The sequence below is a fragment of the Dermacentor silvarum genome, chromosome 3 (genome assembly GCF_013339745.2).
Source record: "Dermacentor silvarum isolate Dsil-2018 chromosome 3, BIME_Dsil_1.4, whole genome shotgun sequence".
NCBI classification, from domain to species: domain Eukaryota; kingdom Metazoa; phylum Arthropoda; class Arachnida; order Ixodida; family Ixodidae; genus Dermacentor; species Dermacentor silvarum.
The window spans coordinates 106542378-106559439 of NC_051156.1; the positions used below are offsets into that span (position 1 = coordinate 106542378).

The window sequence follows — 17062 nt, forward strand, 5'->3', positions numbered from 1 at the left end:
GCGCGCTGCACCAGTTTTCAGAACTTCAAGAGAATGGCGCACGCGACGAGCTGAACGATAAACCTTCAGCGTTTCTCAGTGCGCAAATTGGGTATTTGTTGGCTGCGCAAAACGTCTGTGAGGTAGGGGTTACGATGCTCGGCATGAAACCGCAATATCGTGGGCTCGCTCCCAGGTATGCATGCTCCGAGTCCCTTACATCACGTCATGCCATGCTTCTAGCTGATTACTGCTGCTCTCAGTAAAATTACCTTCAACACACAGTAATCACTCTAGATTTACTAGATTTTCAAAATTGGAAAAGAAACGCATAGTCGCGCATTCATCAGTACAGCATAAATGTTTTAGAAAACACAGAGGAGTTGATTCTGGCCAGAGGCGCATGCGCTACAAAAAAAAAAAAGTCACAGGCATGCGTGGCACACGCAGCGAAGTCACAGCGTAAGTTGGAGGAGCGGCTCCAAAGGAGCTCCATTTTCGGCACCTCGCACTAGAGCGTCTTCGTGGCGAAGTCTTTTCGCGTCGTCTTCACGAGTATGATCTGAACTGTCCGCCTGACGTCGACGGCGAGACGCTACTTGTGCTGCTCTCTACACAGCTGTCTGCTGAGCCCGATGTTGCAGCCGCGCGCGTAGCTCTACGATTCACTTCTTCAGCAGCGGTTCGTACCTTGAAAGGAGCTGCCATAACATTTACTGAAGAGTAAACACAGGTATCCAGACTACGTGGCACACATGCCATATTCCTTGACGCGTGGCATGGTATGTTGCTGTTGATTATGATGATGATTCATTCGCGTCTGTTTTGAGACGCGGCGGTGATATATTTACCTAGCCAGCTTGATTTAATCAGGTACACAAGGCATATTTTTCTAGCATTCTTCTATACATCTCCTTAAACTTGTTTTTCTTCCTCAAACCTTCTTGAACGGCCTTGTACTGCTACCTATGGATCTGCTACATGGCGTTCTACCTGGTGTAATATAATGCAACTGCAATGCAAAATGTGCACGTATCCGCGCTACGTGGTGTTTACGTCACATCGTGTGTCTCCTCGCGTGCTAGGACGCGTTTATAAGGCATTTTGCCGATGACTGCTAGTAAGCGCTGACATGGCTCAGTGGCAGAGTAGCTGACTCCCGCGCAGCGGCCCGGGTCAGGAACTGAGTATCTTCTTTTTTTTTCATTCCCGGAGATAGTAGCTACGAACACCGAACATCGGCGGCAGGAGGCAGCGGCGGACACCATCGCCAACCGAAACGGATATTGGAATGAGCCCAATACAGCTTACGCTGGAAAAGAATGCTATCTGATGAGCACATGCAGCACCAAGAAGTAGACAGCCATGATTAAAAAAACAATGTCTTATACTTCAGTGGCCCTTTTATTGCCAGGCAATAGGGAGTGTGCGCTGCGTCATCGTGGTTGCCAGAATGTAATACAGCCAGCATGGCGAAAAGCTGCTCGTTATCTCAATCTGCTTATCTCCAGCAGCACAGTGGAAGCTGAGAATAGGACTACAAGAAAGGGCATATGTGACGTCATTTGAATACCCCCCAATAGACCCTTTTCGTGGCGATCCCGTGGGCGCCGCCATGTTTGATCTCGTGGTGACGCGCCCATTGCTTGCCTCAGCTACCTCCGTTGCCTCCGTGTTTATAATGGATGTGCACGACGCCCGGTGGGACTCAGCAAACCTCTATTTCTGCGGATATCGTAGACGGTGACTAAGTTGACGACCCGAAACATTGGCCACAGCTTCAAAGAACATGTAAGCTCTTTCGGTGCGCAGTTACCCCTGGTCCAAACATCGCGCACAGCGTATACGGTGCTTGTACTTAAAAGCGGAGCTATAAATGTATTCCAAGCTGTCCGAACGTTCCTCTTATGATTTGAAACAGGATCAGTGTACTTTACTATTCATTCGACAAACAGTTCGAAGCAGTGATTTGTAATGTTTCTGACTCAGTAACGTTTCTCGGTGCACTCCCTATCTCATTGTTCATTTTCAGCCTAATCGCTTGCGGGTGTGCTTGGTTGCCATAGATATTGTTCTTGCTGCACACAGGGCTTGGAACGTAGATGTCCTGTACTTTGTAGTAGCTTGTAGCAAACACGTATTATTGCTAGCCACGCGCTTACACCCTGTGGACCAGCAGGAAACGTTGAGCTTGGAACATTCGTGCGTAATTGGTGTAGCCACCGTCACAAATGCTTCGGCGCATTGATTCAAGTGAGCGTCCATTCACTTATCTTGACAAGTTGGCGATATAGTGCGCGTAAACTTGCGTGTGAGTTGGGGTGGATGTGTGTAGAGAAGAGAGAAACTTACTATGCCAGAAAACGGCGCTACTCCCTTTGTCACTGTGTAACGATCAGTATTCAGTCTTGCCGACGTTGCGGGGCTCAAGTCCTTTCTTTCGAGGTTAGCGATACAACGCTGACGGATGAGTGAATATTTTTATCCTCAAGCAAGCCCTGCATCGCGAGAGGCCGGCCACACCAGCAGTCCTTATGTAGCAGCTGTCTGTGAACTTGACTGCACAGATTCGTTCCATTCCGTATGATATGCCAGTCACGGGTTTTGCAGTCAACGACTGCACACGTGTTCTCTCTACCGTTCCACATTTTGCAGCACGGATTGAGCATAGTGCGTTAGCGAACACCCAGTTGTATTTTCGATAGCTGGTCGCACAGTAGCAGGGCTGAAGCGGTAATGGTTTCGTATTCCTTCGCTTTCGCTGATGCTACGTGCGGCACGCCACCGATAGCGCGATCTCGTTCCTCTAGAGTGAAGTGCTCCGTGAAAAGGGTCTATAAGTGCTCAGTCACCCGCTCATACTGACAGGATTCCAAAGCCCGCAGGGAACTCCTGCAGACTTCAAGAAAGACACACAAAGGCCATGTTCAGCCCATTTACTAGCTAATAATCGCTGCTTCCTTACGGGCACCTGCGACTTCACCATCGTCTGCAAATGGCCTCCGAGGTCTGGTCGCACGCAGTGCATCGCGCAATCTCAAACGCCATGATCTGCCTGGCATTTTTGAAGAGCACGCGTACGCTACCGGTCTGCTCCTCATTACCTCACACACCCCTCCGTGCCATAGCCCTTCCTTCTTCCTTTCAGCTACTGAACATCGATTTGCACATCCCTGAAAATCACCCAGCCTCCCCCTGTTTTATCCTTCACTGCGTAGCATACTACGATGCAGGAAAGACGCCGTACAAGGCAATGCAGGGATAACTGAATTACACCCTGGTGTCTTAAACCGCCAAGGCGTTAGTAGTGCTACGGGACAGGTACGCCTAACCTCTGCAACTGTTATCACCACGTATCGTATGCTTAAAACGGCTGATTGCGACCGGACAAGCGAAAGAATGAAAATGTGCATCTGATTTCATTAGCCCATAACTGCTCTTACCAGTAATAACACCGCCTACAGTGAGGTGAGTAAATGTTTAGTAGGATGCCGCGGGCTGAATACGTTGAAGGTATTCACCCCTGCCGGTACGGCCGTTTAGTGACCGGCAAGTAAGCGAAGCGCAGTTTCAATGTGAAAGTTTATGTATCAAGGGGGGACAGACCAGCGGCTGCGATTTTCAGGAGCATGTCATCCAGCAGTAGCACGATAATAGGATACGGTCCGATTTGCGAGATAAGAAGTCTAACATTGTCAAGGTATCCCCAAGTATCAGGGGTCAAGTCACCATGAACAGGAGTCGAGGCAAGAAGATCTGCCTCCTCGTTGTTTATGATACTAACCAACATACGATGGGATCCACTAGACAATATCTCATCGGGGCCTCGGGGCCTCGTTTCGTTAGCACGGGCTGCAACGCAGAACAAAATAGGATGACCGGTAGTTATTTTAGAAAGGCAACTGAACGTCACACCTTTGGAGTGCTGTTTGGAGCAATGTAAGTTGCAACCTGTTCTTTTGTAGTGTGTAGACCGTGTAAAGTAATTGCGATATTGCGTGCAAAGCTAAACAGGGGAGCCTCGCTCTTCTTGCTCTAGTGAGAGCTGGAGATGTACAGTACAGCATAGCGAAATTGTTGGCTCGCTACTCAAGATGAATATAATGAAACAATAAATGAAAACGTTAGGAATAATTGCTGCTCATTTTTTTGTCAATGAACACTCACACAAAGGCGGAGAAGCTTTCCGAAATCTGTGAATCGCGCAGTTGTATAAGCGCTGACACAGAACGCTACACTTTCTTTCCTACACCAGTACATATAGAGCAACTGAAAAGAAAGCCCATCTTTAATGTATTGGTGCTGGCAAGGGTGTAATGTGCGTTGCATACTGACCAGTTCTGTTGCATAATGACCAGTTATGGCGGCAAAGCTGACCAGTCAGCTTTGCCGCTATACATTAGTGTTTTGCGACTAAGCTTACGCAAAATATTGGAGTGAATGGTACCATGGACGGAAAGTGGCCACTGTCGTGGGACGTAGTACGTATTGCTTAATTATACACGCACGCAGGCGCTGTCTCCGGTCACAGTACGAGCGCCTAGACATCCAACTGTACTGACAGTCATTCAGAGCTGTTTTGGACGTTGCTGTTGCGATTTAAGCCACTTGGTTTGGGGCCATGGCCATGCTCCTTTAAAGAGCGCAAAGATAGAGTAATCGCGGTCAGAGAGCATGGCACGAACACCGCTGGCGTGTTCCCCGAAATCAGCCGTTGTAAAAAAAAACACACACACAATATAGGCAGTGATCTAAGTAAACAAAAATACCCAAGTTAGTGGACGAATTGATGGCCGCCGCCGTAGCGCAATTGGTAGTGCCATGCGGAGGTTGCGGGTTCGGCTCCCACCGGCGACAAGTTATCATTTAGTCCACTTTCATTTCCCTTTTCTTCATTATTTCCTGCATTCGAATTTCAACCACACCTAATTTCCCCGATGCTTCCTTGGCTTCATTGTCTGTTGGTTTTATGTGGTTATGATTAACAAAATTTGAGCCCCTCGGTTCCCCTTCTTCTTTGGTTTATTCATTGCGAAGATCTCGAATCTGGCAGCCTAGATGTATTTAGGTAACATGCGAGGGTTTGATAGCCACGTGCCTGCGCTCCCAAAATCACGTGTTACGTGACGCCATCGGGCGAAAGAGGATGTTCCACATCCGCCCACCATGGTTCTGAGTGGCGCTGGCTAACACACATAGGGCTTGATCGAGTAAACATAAATACCCAAGTTAGTGGTCGAATTGACCGCCGTCGCCGTGGCACAATTGGTAGTGCAACGCACGCGTAATGCGGAGGTTGCGGGTTCGGCTCCCACCGGGGACAAGTTATCTTTTCGTCCACTTTCATTGCCCTTTTCTTCATTATTTCCTACATTCGAATTTCAACCACACCTAATTTCCCCGATGCTTCCTTGGCTTCATTGTCTGTTGGCTTTATGTGGTTATGATTAACAAAATTTGAGCCCCTCGGTTCCCCTTCTTCTTTGGTTTATTCATTGCGAAGATCTCGAATCTGGCAGCCTAGATGTCTTTAGGTAACATGCGAGGGTTTGATAGCCACGTGCCTGCGCTCCCAAGATCACGTGTTACGTGACGCCATCGGGCGAAAGAGGATGTTCCACATCCGCCCACCATGGTTCTGAGTGGCGCTGGCTAACACACATAGGGCTTGATCGAGTAAACATAAATACCCAAGTTAGTGGTCGAATTGACCGTCCGTCGCCGTGGCACAATTAGTAGTGCAACGCACGCGTAATGCGGAGGTTGCGGGTTCGGCTCCCACCGGGGACAAGTTATCATTTTCGTCCACTTTCATTGCCCTTTTCTTCATTATTTCCTGCATTCGAATTTCAACCACACCTAATTTCCCCGATGCTTCCTTGGCTTCATTGTCTGTTGGCTTTATGTGCTTATCATTAACAAAATCGAGCCCCTCGGTTCACCTTCTTCTTTTGAATAGGCAGTGATGACACTTAACATGTCTTCATATGGGGCACCTCCGTGAACTGGCTTCGGCAAGCTGTTAGTACGCGACACGGCATCGTTTACGATCATTAATCGAAAGCCAGCAGATCCATGTGAAATGTGACTGCGGTAGCCGCTTCTGGAAATTTCTGATCATTTCACACAAGACGGTGTTTCATTTTCTGCCAGCAGCTTTCAATATTATGGGTGCGAAAGCCCGTCGTAGATTTTACGGAATTCTCAGAGTTGTTAACGGAGTTACTCACTCAACTCGTCGCTAAATGGAGGTACCTTCGACGCTCCTAATACGCGAGGCGCGACAGCTCGGTGCTCATATTGTGGCCAGAGACGGCCCGGGTGCACGTGTATACCGTATTTACTCGTGTAGTGAACGCACTCGCATAATGAAGGCACCCCCAACTTTAGTCGTCAAAATTTGGATTTTTTTTCACCGCGAAATAAACGCACCCTGAACTTGCTGCCGTGAAGTAGGAGAGACACGGTACGATTCGCTGTCCGATATGGCGTCCGGCGGGTACGATTACATCGGACGCCGAATCGTACCGTGTGTCTCTTTCTTTTTTTGCGATAGCAATCATATGGACATTCCAGGCGCATTATTGCCGTCAGCGCCAACGATCGCGGCTCTATCTCCCGCGTTCCAGGGAGGAAAGAGGCGAGGAAACGCGCCGTATTCGGTCGCGCGCATGAACTGTGCATTGCGTGGCCGCGCACGCACTATCTTGAAAGCGATCTGCGTCGGGGACTGAGTTTAGGTACGACAGCGGCTTATACCTTTGTGCGTGCTCCCTTCTCGCCACTCAGTTTGCGTTGAAGCGATACACGGCACGACGTTAAGGTCACTTCGCTCGCTGTTGCAGCCACGCTCCCTCACGCCAGCGTTTTGACAGCGAGTATCCGCTGTAAGAGGAGGGAAGCGCAGTCGAGGTCGGCAGAAAACCAGATCGGATGATGAAGTTAGGAAATTTGCAGGCGCAAGTTGGAATACGCTAGCGCAAGACAGGGGTAATTGGAGATCGTCCTTCGTCCTGCAGTGGACATAAAAGATAGGCTGATGATGATGATGATGATGATGATGATGATGATGATGATGATGATGATGATGATGATGATCCGTGGTCATCGAATGCGATGTGTTCATGTTTGCCAGTACGCGCCGACACCATGCCGGTTAAATTAATTTGCAACTTTGTACGGGCGATCGTACGGCCGATCCTTACATCGTATAGCTGTCTACGCCTTTGCTATTGCAATCGATGGTTCGCTTTTCGGGCAAAACTGCGACTTTTTTGAAGGTGGCCGCGGCAAAAGAAATCTCTCAAACTTAAATTTACCCCGCATAATAAACGCACCCCCTAACTTTGCGTATATTTTTCGTGAAAAAAGTATGTTCATTACACGAGTAAATACGGTAATTGAGGAACGCATACTATGTCCCGGTACGGCTTCATATACAGGGCGTGCAAGGTGGGCAAAAAAAGGGCTCAAGTTGCCACAGCCACGTCAGAAAAAGCTCTGAAGGCCTGCCCGTACACTAATGTGGCGTCTCAGTGCTGTCAGTGTGACTGTGCGCGTGTATAACTACGAAACAGGCACTACGTCTCGTGACAGGGGCCCCGTTCCACTTTCAATACGCTTCACTGCAATACACTGCGTGTGTTTCAATGCATAAGACAACTGTATTTCAGCAAAGCTGACTTTGAGGAACCAGCCGTTATGCAGCACATATTAGACCCTTGCCTTGGTGCCCTGGCTGAGGCAATCCTTCCGACCCTAATGACAAGACAAAATGCAATCTTCCCCAACTGCAAACAAGGGCGTAGAACTAGACATTCCGTGAGATGGTGTCTCTCTAGCTACAGCTCTTTTGCATGGGCATGCGACGCGTAGAAAAATATTTCGGATTCCTCGCCGCATCTTTTTTTAACATCACACGGGGACATTTACGCAAAGCGGGGACGAAGAACTGATACAACTATAACACAATTATTATTGTATCAAAGTGGAGGAGTTAAAGAGCAGCGTTTTTACTGTACTTTCACATTGCTATTTTCTAACTCTGAGAGGAGTTCTTACTGCGTTTTGCAACATCTCTTCGGCAGTAGTGCAGAAATGACATGTCAATTAAAAAGAACTTCGCGTGAAGAAAAGCGTAAGGCACTTCGGTGCCATGCTTGAAGCATATATTTGAGTTTTGATCCCACTTAGTAAAGCTGAATCCACCTGGCTATCTTCATGAAATCGAAAAAGCTTGTCATGACTTAGCCTGTCCCTGACGAACAATATTTATGGGACTGATTACTCGAAGCAGATACGCACCAGAGCATTACACTCATCCTTTTGTTTGACTGTCAGAACAACTTAGGTTCAAGCAGCGATTCTGCGAAGAAGGTCACAGTTAGTTCTTTTCACTTTTATAAACTTATTGCAGCGTACTTCTATACCTGTGAATCAGTGCCCAATGGATAAAACCAATAGGTGCGTACTTCAGATCTTAGAGAGCCGCCTCACCCTTCCAACACTTTCCGCTACAGTTTAAGTGTAAAGGGAAAAATTCACCAGCCCTTCCCGTGTCGAGAAAATGGGGATAAGCGAACCTTGTTGTGTGAATTGACCTTCGAATCGTGGTGAATTTCTTCCTTTTTCTCTCTCCCTCTCTCTTTCTCTCTTTCTCTCCTTATTTCTTTCTCTCTTTCTTCCTTTCTCTCTCTTTCTTCCTTTCTCTCTCTTTCTCTCTTTCTTATGTTCTCTCTCTCTCATTCTTTTTTGTTCCTGGTATGTGCCATTGAGCTTGGATTTCTTCACTGTCGCTAGGATCGGCCCATTTTTCAGTGTGACACCGCTGCCGCCGCCACTTGTGAACCTATAAATCTTCGTTTAAAACGGTCAAAGCAACTCCAGACGTCATTGAGTGCAATATCAATGCCGTTCAGCGACTAACAAGAACATAACGTCCTGGTGATTTTTAAGCGAAGCTTTATAGGCTCCAAAGTGTCGGCGTTGGTGGTGGTGGCGGTGGCGGCGGTGTCACGCTGAAAACTGGGCCGATCCTGGCAATTGTGCGGAAAGGGTTCAAGCTCAATGGCACATACCAGGGAAGAAAAAGAAAGAGAGATTGAAATAAATAAGGAGAGAGGGAAAGAAAGACAGAGAGAGAGAAAGAAAAAGAAAATCACCACGAAGGTCACATACACACACGACAAGCTTCACTTATCCCCATTTTCTCGCCAGGGGAAGGGCTGGTGTGACGCGCCTTATATATCTAACACTCCTCCGTGACCCGCGCTCTTGTCAGGGCGGTGCCGCCGCCTACGAGCAGAAAAAGTTGTGCAGTTCACCTGAAAGGGTGGCGATAGCAAATTTGTAGAGAGCTATATGGAGTAATGATATGCTTTATCTGTATAAACGCTGCAGCAGCACCGGCAACACGAAACTGTTGTCGACGCCGTCGGCGTTTTGGCGTTCGGATGCGTGCGGCGTTGGTGACTGCCGGGCGATATAAATAGGCACTTGGTGCGCAGCTAAACGTCGCCTCCCTTCCCCCCCCCCCCCCCCCCTCCCCCAGCTTCTCGCGCGTCGGTAGAAGCTCTCATATATGGTGATTGTGGCACAGCCCTTACCGGCGCAGAAGTTCAGAAAGGAGATAGAAGCCAGAGACCCTCCCCGTGGCGCTGAAGATAGCGCCAACCTTTCCCTTTCCCTCAGACCAACCGGCGCCGATTTCATCTCCAGAGAGATCACGGCGACAGGGGAAGGGCTGGTGAATTTTTTTTCTTGCTTTTTCCATGCAGCGCAGGGAGCAACAGGCTGCCCAATCACGTAGGCATGCCATGGGGAGGAAAAGGCGAAAGGCATTGATAGCTAAATAATGGCCCTGATAAGTAATTCACTTTTTCTATTACTTAACACTCAGTACGGGGTGGCCAACATGCTAAAGTAAACAGCCTCAGGCTCAGGGCAAGGAACTAGTCAACTGGTCTTGAATAGAGAGCGAAACATCACCAAGTCCCAGAAAACAACAGACAACACACAGCGCTGTGTGTCATCACCCCCTTATAATGTGTAGTAGTCCCGTCTCGCTGTTCCCATCATGAACAGTGCTAGGAGGGGGCTCCATTGCTTGCTTGTCCTCTGGAACATACAACAGCGTAACTATCGGCACGTTCACACAGCTTTTAGCTTTGTAAACCAGAGTTTTCACGCAGTACTGTCGAAGCGCTGTAGTCCAGTCGGCTGTCCTGGCATCTCAGCTTGTGCTTGTGCTCGGTGAATGCGAGCACAGCACTCGCCAGAACGGCAAAGTAGTTGATTCCACTGACTGCAACTTTGGCGCGTGGGCGGCACCTCCTGTGTCAGTGTCGCCTTGTAGGCATCCACATCACGCGCCAAATCGCGTGTACGAGTAGGGAATGACGAATGCGACCAATGCGCACTGATAGCTTCAATTTAAACACTGATACTCCTCACCGTAGTCCTCTAGCACCGGCTTAATGTTTAATGAATATGTTACGTACCATGTACCAAAAGCCAGTGATCCGATGCTTTCATTTTCGGTGTTGTACATTTCTGTGTAGACCAAGCAGCCAGCTTCATTGGTCGCTGCAATTATGCCGATCGAAACGCGTCAAAGCAGTGCAAGGATAAAGTTATTCATGCTTCTTTGTGCAGACGCTGCTGCTACGCCGGCGCGGAGTCTGCAAGAACGGAGGCTGCGTCCCTTTTGAATCTGAGGACCAAAAACCCAAGGGAATTTTCAATAGAGTAATCACATCCATCGACAAGTTCGCCTCTGGTTCCTTCAGAAAAACCGTCCCTGGACCGGATGCACAGTTTGGACCCATCGTGACCATTAGCCCTTCTCTGGTTGGCGGTGGTTCGAAGGACGCCACCGGGGGAACGTCAGAGCCTGCAAGTGGCCTCTCCCCCAGCTCACCATCCGCAGGTGTCGGGTCGGCTCCCGTGGTCAAAGCTGTAAGCTCCACACTTAAAAATATCTGGACGCAAGCGTTTCCACTTAATCTCAGAGCACCACCTCGGACCCGGCCCTCCGCGTCCGGTAAAGCACCCTCCAACGCCCCTGATCAGACATTAGGTGGAGTGACACCTGGTGGCAGCAATACAGCAAGTGTTGTCGATATCGGTGCTGGTCCACCAGCTGTCCCACCACTGCTGGCAGAGGGCAGCAACAACGCAAGCCTGGCCTCGGGGACGTCCCAACGATCGAAACTTTTTGGGTCAATGCCAGGACTCGCGTCAACATTATCCTTACGCAGGGCGATAACGACACTGCGAGGCAAAAATTCAGTATCAGGCGTTACTTCGGGGAGTCCGAGCTCCCCCGTAGGTGGAATAAACTTGGTAAGTGCAGCGGGTTTTAAGGAAGCAGTGCCTGCAATAGTGGTAGCAACGTCACGACCAAATGCCGTCAGCACTGATGGAGGTCCACCAACGGTTCCTCCACTGATGGCACCGGGAAGCAACAACGAAGGACCTGCCTCAGAGACACCGCGAGTGCCGGAGTCATCTGGAATATTGTCAGGACTTATATCAACAACAGGATTAGGTGGCATACTAAACACATCGCACGACAAGAAATCGGGAATAGGTCTTCCCGCAGAGAATGCGAGCATTCTCGCAGCTGGGATAAGCACTGGAAGCGCCGCGGTCACAAACGAAGGTGTGTCTGGAACAGTAGGTGGAACGCCGAGACTAAATATGAACTTAGGAGGTGGACCATCAAAGGTTGCACCAATCACGCCACAAGGCAGTGGTAATGAACACATGGTTCCAGAAACAACCCGAGAATCGGGATTTCTTGGAGGAATATCAAGGTTTCGGTCAAGATTAGCGGTAAATAGTGCTCTAAATAGATGGAAAAGTAAAAAGCATGAACCTGGTGCTGCTCCTGAACGTCCGAGCTCTACTGCAGGTGGAACAAATGCGGGAAGTGTAGCAGTAGTCAACAGATCTGTGTCTGGGGCAGTTGGAGAAACGTTGGGAGGAAAGGCTGTAAACATTACTGGAAGTCTACCAGTCTCACCAATGAATGCAATGGAGAACAACAACAGAACGTCGGCCTCAGATACACCTGGAGGATTGGAGTCACCTGGACTAATGCCAGTACTCACGTCAACAACCGGCTTAGATAGCGCACTGAAGACATCGCAAGGCAAGGATTCGAGACCTAGTGTTGCACTAGAAAGTCCTAATTCTTCCGCAGTTGTAAGAAATGGGGGAATCGCGGGGGTAATTCATGAATCGGTCCCTAGAGCAGTTGATAAAGCAATGGGAGCAAATGAGAAGTTTAGAGAAGCTCTACCAACTGGCGCACCAATGACGCCACCGAGCAGCCATAGCACAAGCATGGCCTTAGAGGCGTCCCGAGGGGGACTGTCGCCTGAAGTGATATCAACACTGCCGACAAAAATAACGTTAGATGGTGCTGGAAAGAAACCGCAAGATGAGAAGTCTGGATCCGGTGTTGCTCCAGTCAGTCTGAATTCGCCCGCAGTTAGCACGAGTGGGGCAATGGCAACGGTAACGACTGCAGGAGCATCTTCACCGTCTGTAGCAGCCGGCGGGACTTCGCTAGCACCTGTCGTCGAATTCACTGGACATCCACCAACAGTTCCACGTTCGATCGAAAATGAAGCACGCAGAGTATCAGAGACGCCCTCAGAGAAAACGGAAGGGTCTGGTTTGCCCTCTGGGATACGCGGAGGGCCGACGACTGCGACGCCTCCAATTTCGGGGCCCTCTGGTTCAGCCATGATAGATAAAGCGCCGAGACCACCACAAACCGCACCGGGACACGCGACGCCGGTTTCCCCTTTACGAGCCGGAGCACCTCATACCCCGAGTCTAGGCTTACCCGCACGACGCTTATTTGGGGGAATTGCAAGCGCTGCGAGTGCTCTAGCACGTGCTAAGGAAGGCCGAACATTAACACGGACAAGCACGAACGGAGGCTCGCAACCAGGCACAACATCACCAGCTTCTGAGCACCGCGAAACGCGTATGGAAAGCGACCAAGCAGACAAAAAATCATCAGACTCATCATTAAAGGTTGAAACTCCCCGCGCACCTATCAGTGCCCCAATGAGCGGTGATTCCTTAATGCCAAGGAGATTCATTAGCAATTTCCTTGGTAGGAGGCGTTGACGCAGTCTCAATGCATAACGCATTCTCGCAACTTACATGGAAACAAAGACAGAATAAAGCTTACAGCGAAGCTTTGTGTATTCAGTGAACCTTCCAGTCGGAGAAATTATCCTATATACCCTCATTCGTTTTACAACCAAACAGATCTTTTAGAAGAAGCCCATGGCACAAATGTCAACTTTATCATTTCAACTAGACAATTTGAACAGGCACAAATATAGCTTCCACGAACAATAAATGCACGTTTATATATAAGTTCCCGTGTGTATTTTGTGATGACATTTTTTATTTTACATAATTTTTATTTGGTCGTGCGCATGCCAAAAGCAACGCCATAACTACCAAAAAATCATCGAGACGATTGAAAAGAAATTTATAGAGCCTTGGTAAAGTCCTTACGAAATATCCCTTCCAGTCACGAATCATGATCGACTGTCGATGCATGCCTGAAATATGCATAATTTTATGCCAGGCTCCTTGAGACTCCAGTGAAAGCAAACCAAGGTGGTAGAATATCACTCTTCGTGCTTTTTATGATGAGTCATAATTACAAAGTAATTAAATATTGTAAAGTCAGTCATGCTAAGTTTCTTCATAAAAAGGATTGAATCACCCACTCGAAACACATGGACAAGTTATTTATTGGCGGCAAGCATTTCAAGAAAAAAAATATTTCGAGGTTGCTACCGCATTCCCCACGTCAGACGTCATGTAAAACGCGGTAGTGCCTTCACACAAAGCAGCGCTCTGTAACGATACGTGTGACTCAGAAGTAAAATGGAAATAATTTAGGTTAGCAGAGTATTAAATTTACCCTAAACGCAATGTTTGTGCTCTTGCCCTGCTACCACTGCACAGAAATGGCAAAAATAGGTCGTGTCTGCAAATGTGGACACCGGGACTGAAGTGGATAGGGCACCTGGTATGAATATTTCATATTTGAAAGCAACAAATCACCATAGCACTATCAATGAATAATTCGAAGATCAGCACACTATAAACATCAATTCTGGCATAGAATGACAAAGAAGTGTACTACGAAAAAAACAATAAATATAAGTCTAGGGTTTTGCATGCCAAATCACGATCTGATTGTGAGGCACGCCGTAGGGCGATGGTATGGTAGTAGTAGTAGTAGTATAAACTTTATTTTGTACGAGCTGGAGTCTAGGGAGGAGGGTATAGTGGGAGGGCCCGTCCTCTTCTTCCTCAGTCGGCAGCCAGGCCTTGCGCTTTCGGTGGCGTCTTCGGCATCTGGACGACCCGGGGTTCGATATCCCGGTCTGAGCTGAGCAGCGCAGTCTCCCACTGCTCTAGGGTAGTGATGGGAAGGGGAGGCAATAAGCTAGTGGGTTTTCAGGTCCTTATCAGGGGACATGCCCACATGCTGTGATGAAGATCGGCTCTACGTGTGCATAATTTGCAATCTGCTGTATATAGCCCAGAATAGAGATGAATGTACGTCACTGGGTTTGGGAAAGTGTGCGTCTATAAAAGGCGCCAGGTAACTGATTGCTTTTTATCTAAATTTTAGTGACCGGCAGGGTAATGCCTCCTGCCCTGGTGGTGTAATGTAGAATTTCCTTGTAGGATACCATCCGGTCCCTGCCTTAACGGCGGAGGGATTCGAACTGCTCATCGCAAGAGGTTGTCGTGCGGCCGCGGATGGCCAGTTCTCGCGCCGCACTGTGAGCAGCTTCGTTTCCCGGAAGACCGGAGTGCGCCGGTGCCCAAACGAGTTGCGCCCATCTGCGCCGGGTCTCGGGTACCCTGGTCAGAATTTCGAGGGCTTCGGGTGAAATGCGCCCTTTCACGAAATTTCGTATAGCTGTCTTTGAGTCGCTGACTATGAATTTGGCTGCGGAGGAAGCGTACGCCAAGGCGATTGCGACCTCCTCCCCGACCTCCGTCGAGGTTGTAATAACTGAGCTTGCAGCTATGATTTGATTTTGCTCATCTAGTACAGCCGCTGTCATAGCGTCTCGGTCACGATACTCGGCAGCGTCTACATAGGCCACGTCCTTACAGTTTGCAAAGCATTTCTGCAAGGATTCGGCTCTTTCCTGCCTGCGCTCTAGGTTGTGCAGAGGGTGAGTGTTCTTGAGTAAGGGTGGGACACGTATGGGTTTTTTTAACTCTGTGGGAATGTCTCGACTCGGAATTGGGTGTTGTATGTAATCCCGAGTGATTGGAGAATGTGTTGCCCTGCCGGAGAACATGAGAGTCTCTCTAGTTGGGCAATTATTTGGGCTTCCATGAGCTTGTCAAGAGTATTGTGTACTCCTAGAGTCTCAAACTTTTCGTTTGCGGCCATAATTGGGAGGTGTAGAGCATGCTTGTATGCTCTCTTGATCATGAGGTTAATGTTGGAGCGTTCATCACTCTTTAGTTGCAGGAATGGGGTAGCGTACACTATTCTGCTTATGACAAAAGCCTGTACCAATCTGAGTAAATTAGTTTCTTTCATGCCGTGGTGTCTGTTGGCGATGCGCGAAATGAGTCTTGTTGTTTGATGTACGTGCGAGTCCAGTGCCTTTATCACTTCGTTGTTGTACCTGTATCCTGAGTCCAAGGATCCTGATGCTCGGTAATATTGGGATGTCCTGGCCGTTAGCTTTGAGCATGATTTGAGGGGGTGTGGTGACAGTTTTCCTGCCTCTGCACGTGGGACTATGCAGAACTAACTCTGATTTTGCGTGGAGCAGGAGAGTCCTTTAGGTGGTACGTCTTCCGTGACAACTTCGATTGCGCTTTGCAAAGTTTCTTGGATTTATCCGTCACTCCCTCCGGTTACCCAGAGTGTCACGTCGTCTGCATATAAGGTATGCTGTAGCTTAGGGATTTTATCTAGCTTGCTTGGCAACCCTAGCATGGCCATATTGAAGAGGTAGGGAGACAGATCCGAGCCCTGGGGTATCCCTCGATTCTCTAGCCAAATGTTCTCCGAGATTACCCCACCGACGGAGATTGTGGCTGTCCTGTCTCTAAGAAAGTCTTTTATATGACTGTATGCTCTGGAGCCAACTCCTAGTTTGTTTAGCTGGGTTATGATGGCTTCGTGATGAACATTGTCGAAGGCTTTGGCTAGATCAAGGCCAAGAATGGCCCGGGTATCAAGTTGTGAGCTGTGATATCCGTGTATTATTTGGTGCTTAATTTGAAGCTTATGTCCTGCGTGGAAAGCTTGGGCCGGAATCTAATCATCGTGTGAGGGTACAGGTCGTGCGCTTCCATGTATTTGTTAAGGCGAGTAATGATGATGTGTTCCATAAGTGTGCCTAGGCAGGAGGTGAACGAGATGACTCTTAGGTTCTGTAGCTGAAACCTCTTGCACGGCTTCGGTATCATGACAATTTTAGCTTCCTTCCACTGTTGAGGGATGTGGCCAGTCTCCCAACACTTATTCAGATACTTAGTTAGTGCTCCTACGGATGTCATCGTCCAGGTTCCGTATAGTTTTGTTTGTTACGCCGTCCGGGACCGGGAGCGGATGTGCGTTCGTTAGACCGTGTATGGCCTCGCGGACTTCAGCTTGCATTATCGGTTAGTCGATTATTGGTTTTGGATCTCCCGTGTATGCGGGTAAGGGCATTTGGAATGGTTTCCGATGTATATATTCTTGAGTTCGTTAGTTAGGTCTGTGACTGATCCCAGGTAATATGAATTATTTTGCTGAGATTGTGCCCCTGCATAGTTTTACTGCCTCTCGGGATCAAGTAGACATCTAAGTATGCGCCATGTTATGGCCATTCCTATTTGGCGCGTCCATTCCATCACATGCACTGTGCCAGTTTTGGCTGGTTAGCTGGTGAGCAAATCTTGACTTTGTTTGTTTTAAGATCGATATGCGTTTGTGCAGGGATCTATTCAGTTTGTGTTGTTTTAGTCGCCTTTCCCAGCTAGCTTTTGCTTCCCACTGTGGAGGAGCTTGGCATCT

At 48.6% G+C, this 17062-nt stretch overlaps 1 protein-coding gene across 1 annotated transcript in view; it reads left to right on the forward strand.

The window, feature by feature from the left end:
* The window catches only part of LOC119445663 (mucin-19-like), a 47450-nt gene extending 34070 nt beyond the window's left edge, over nt 1-13380 (forward strand). Inside the window, exon 4 of the mRNA XM_037709936.2 lies at nt 10633-13380. Coding sequence (XP_037565864.1) covers nt 10633-13125 — 2493 coding nt within the window. The 3' untranslated portion in view covers nt 13126-13380. The remainder of the gene's footprint in view (nt 1-10632) is intronic.
* Nucleotides 13381-17062: the final 3682 nt, after the last annotated feature.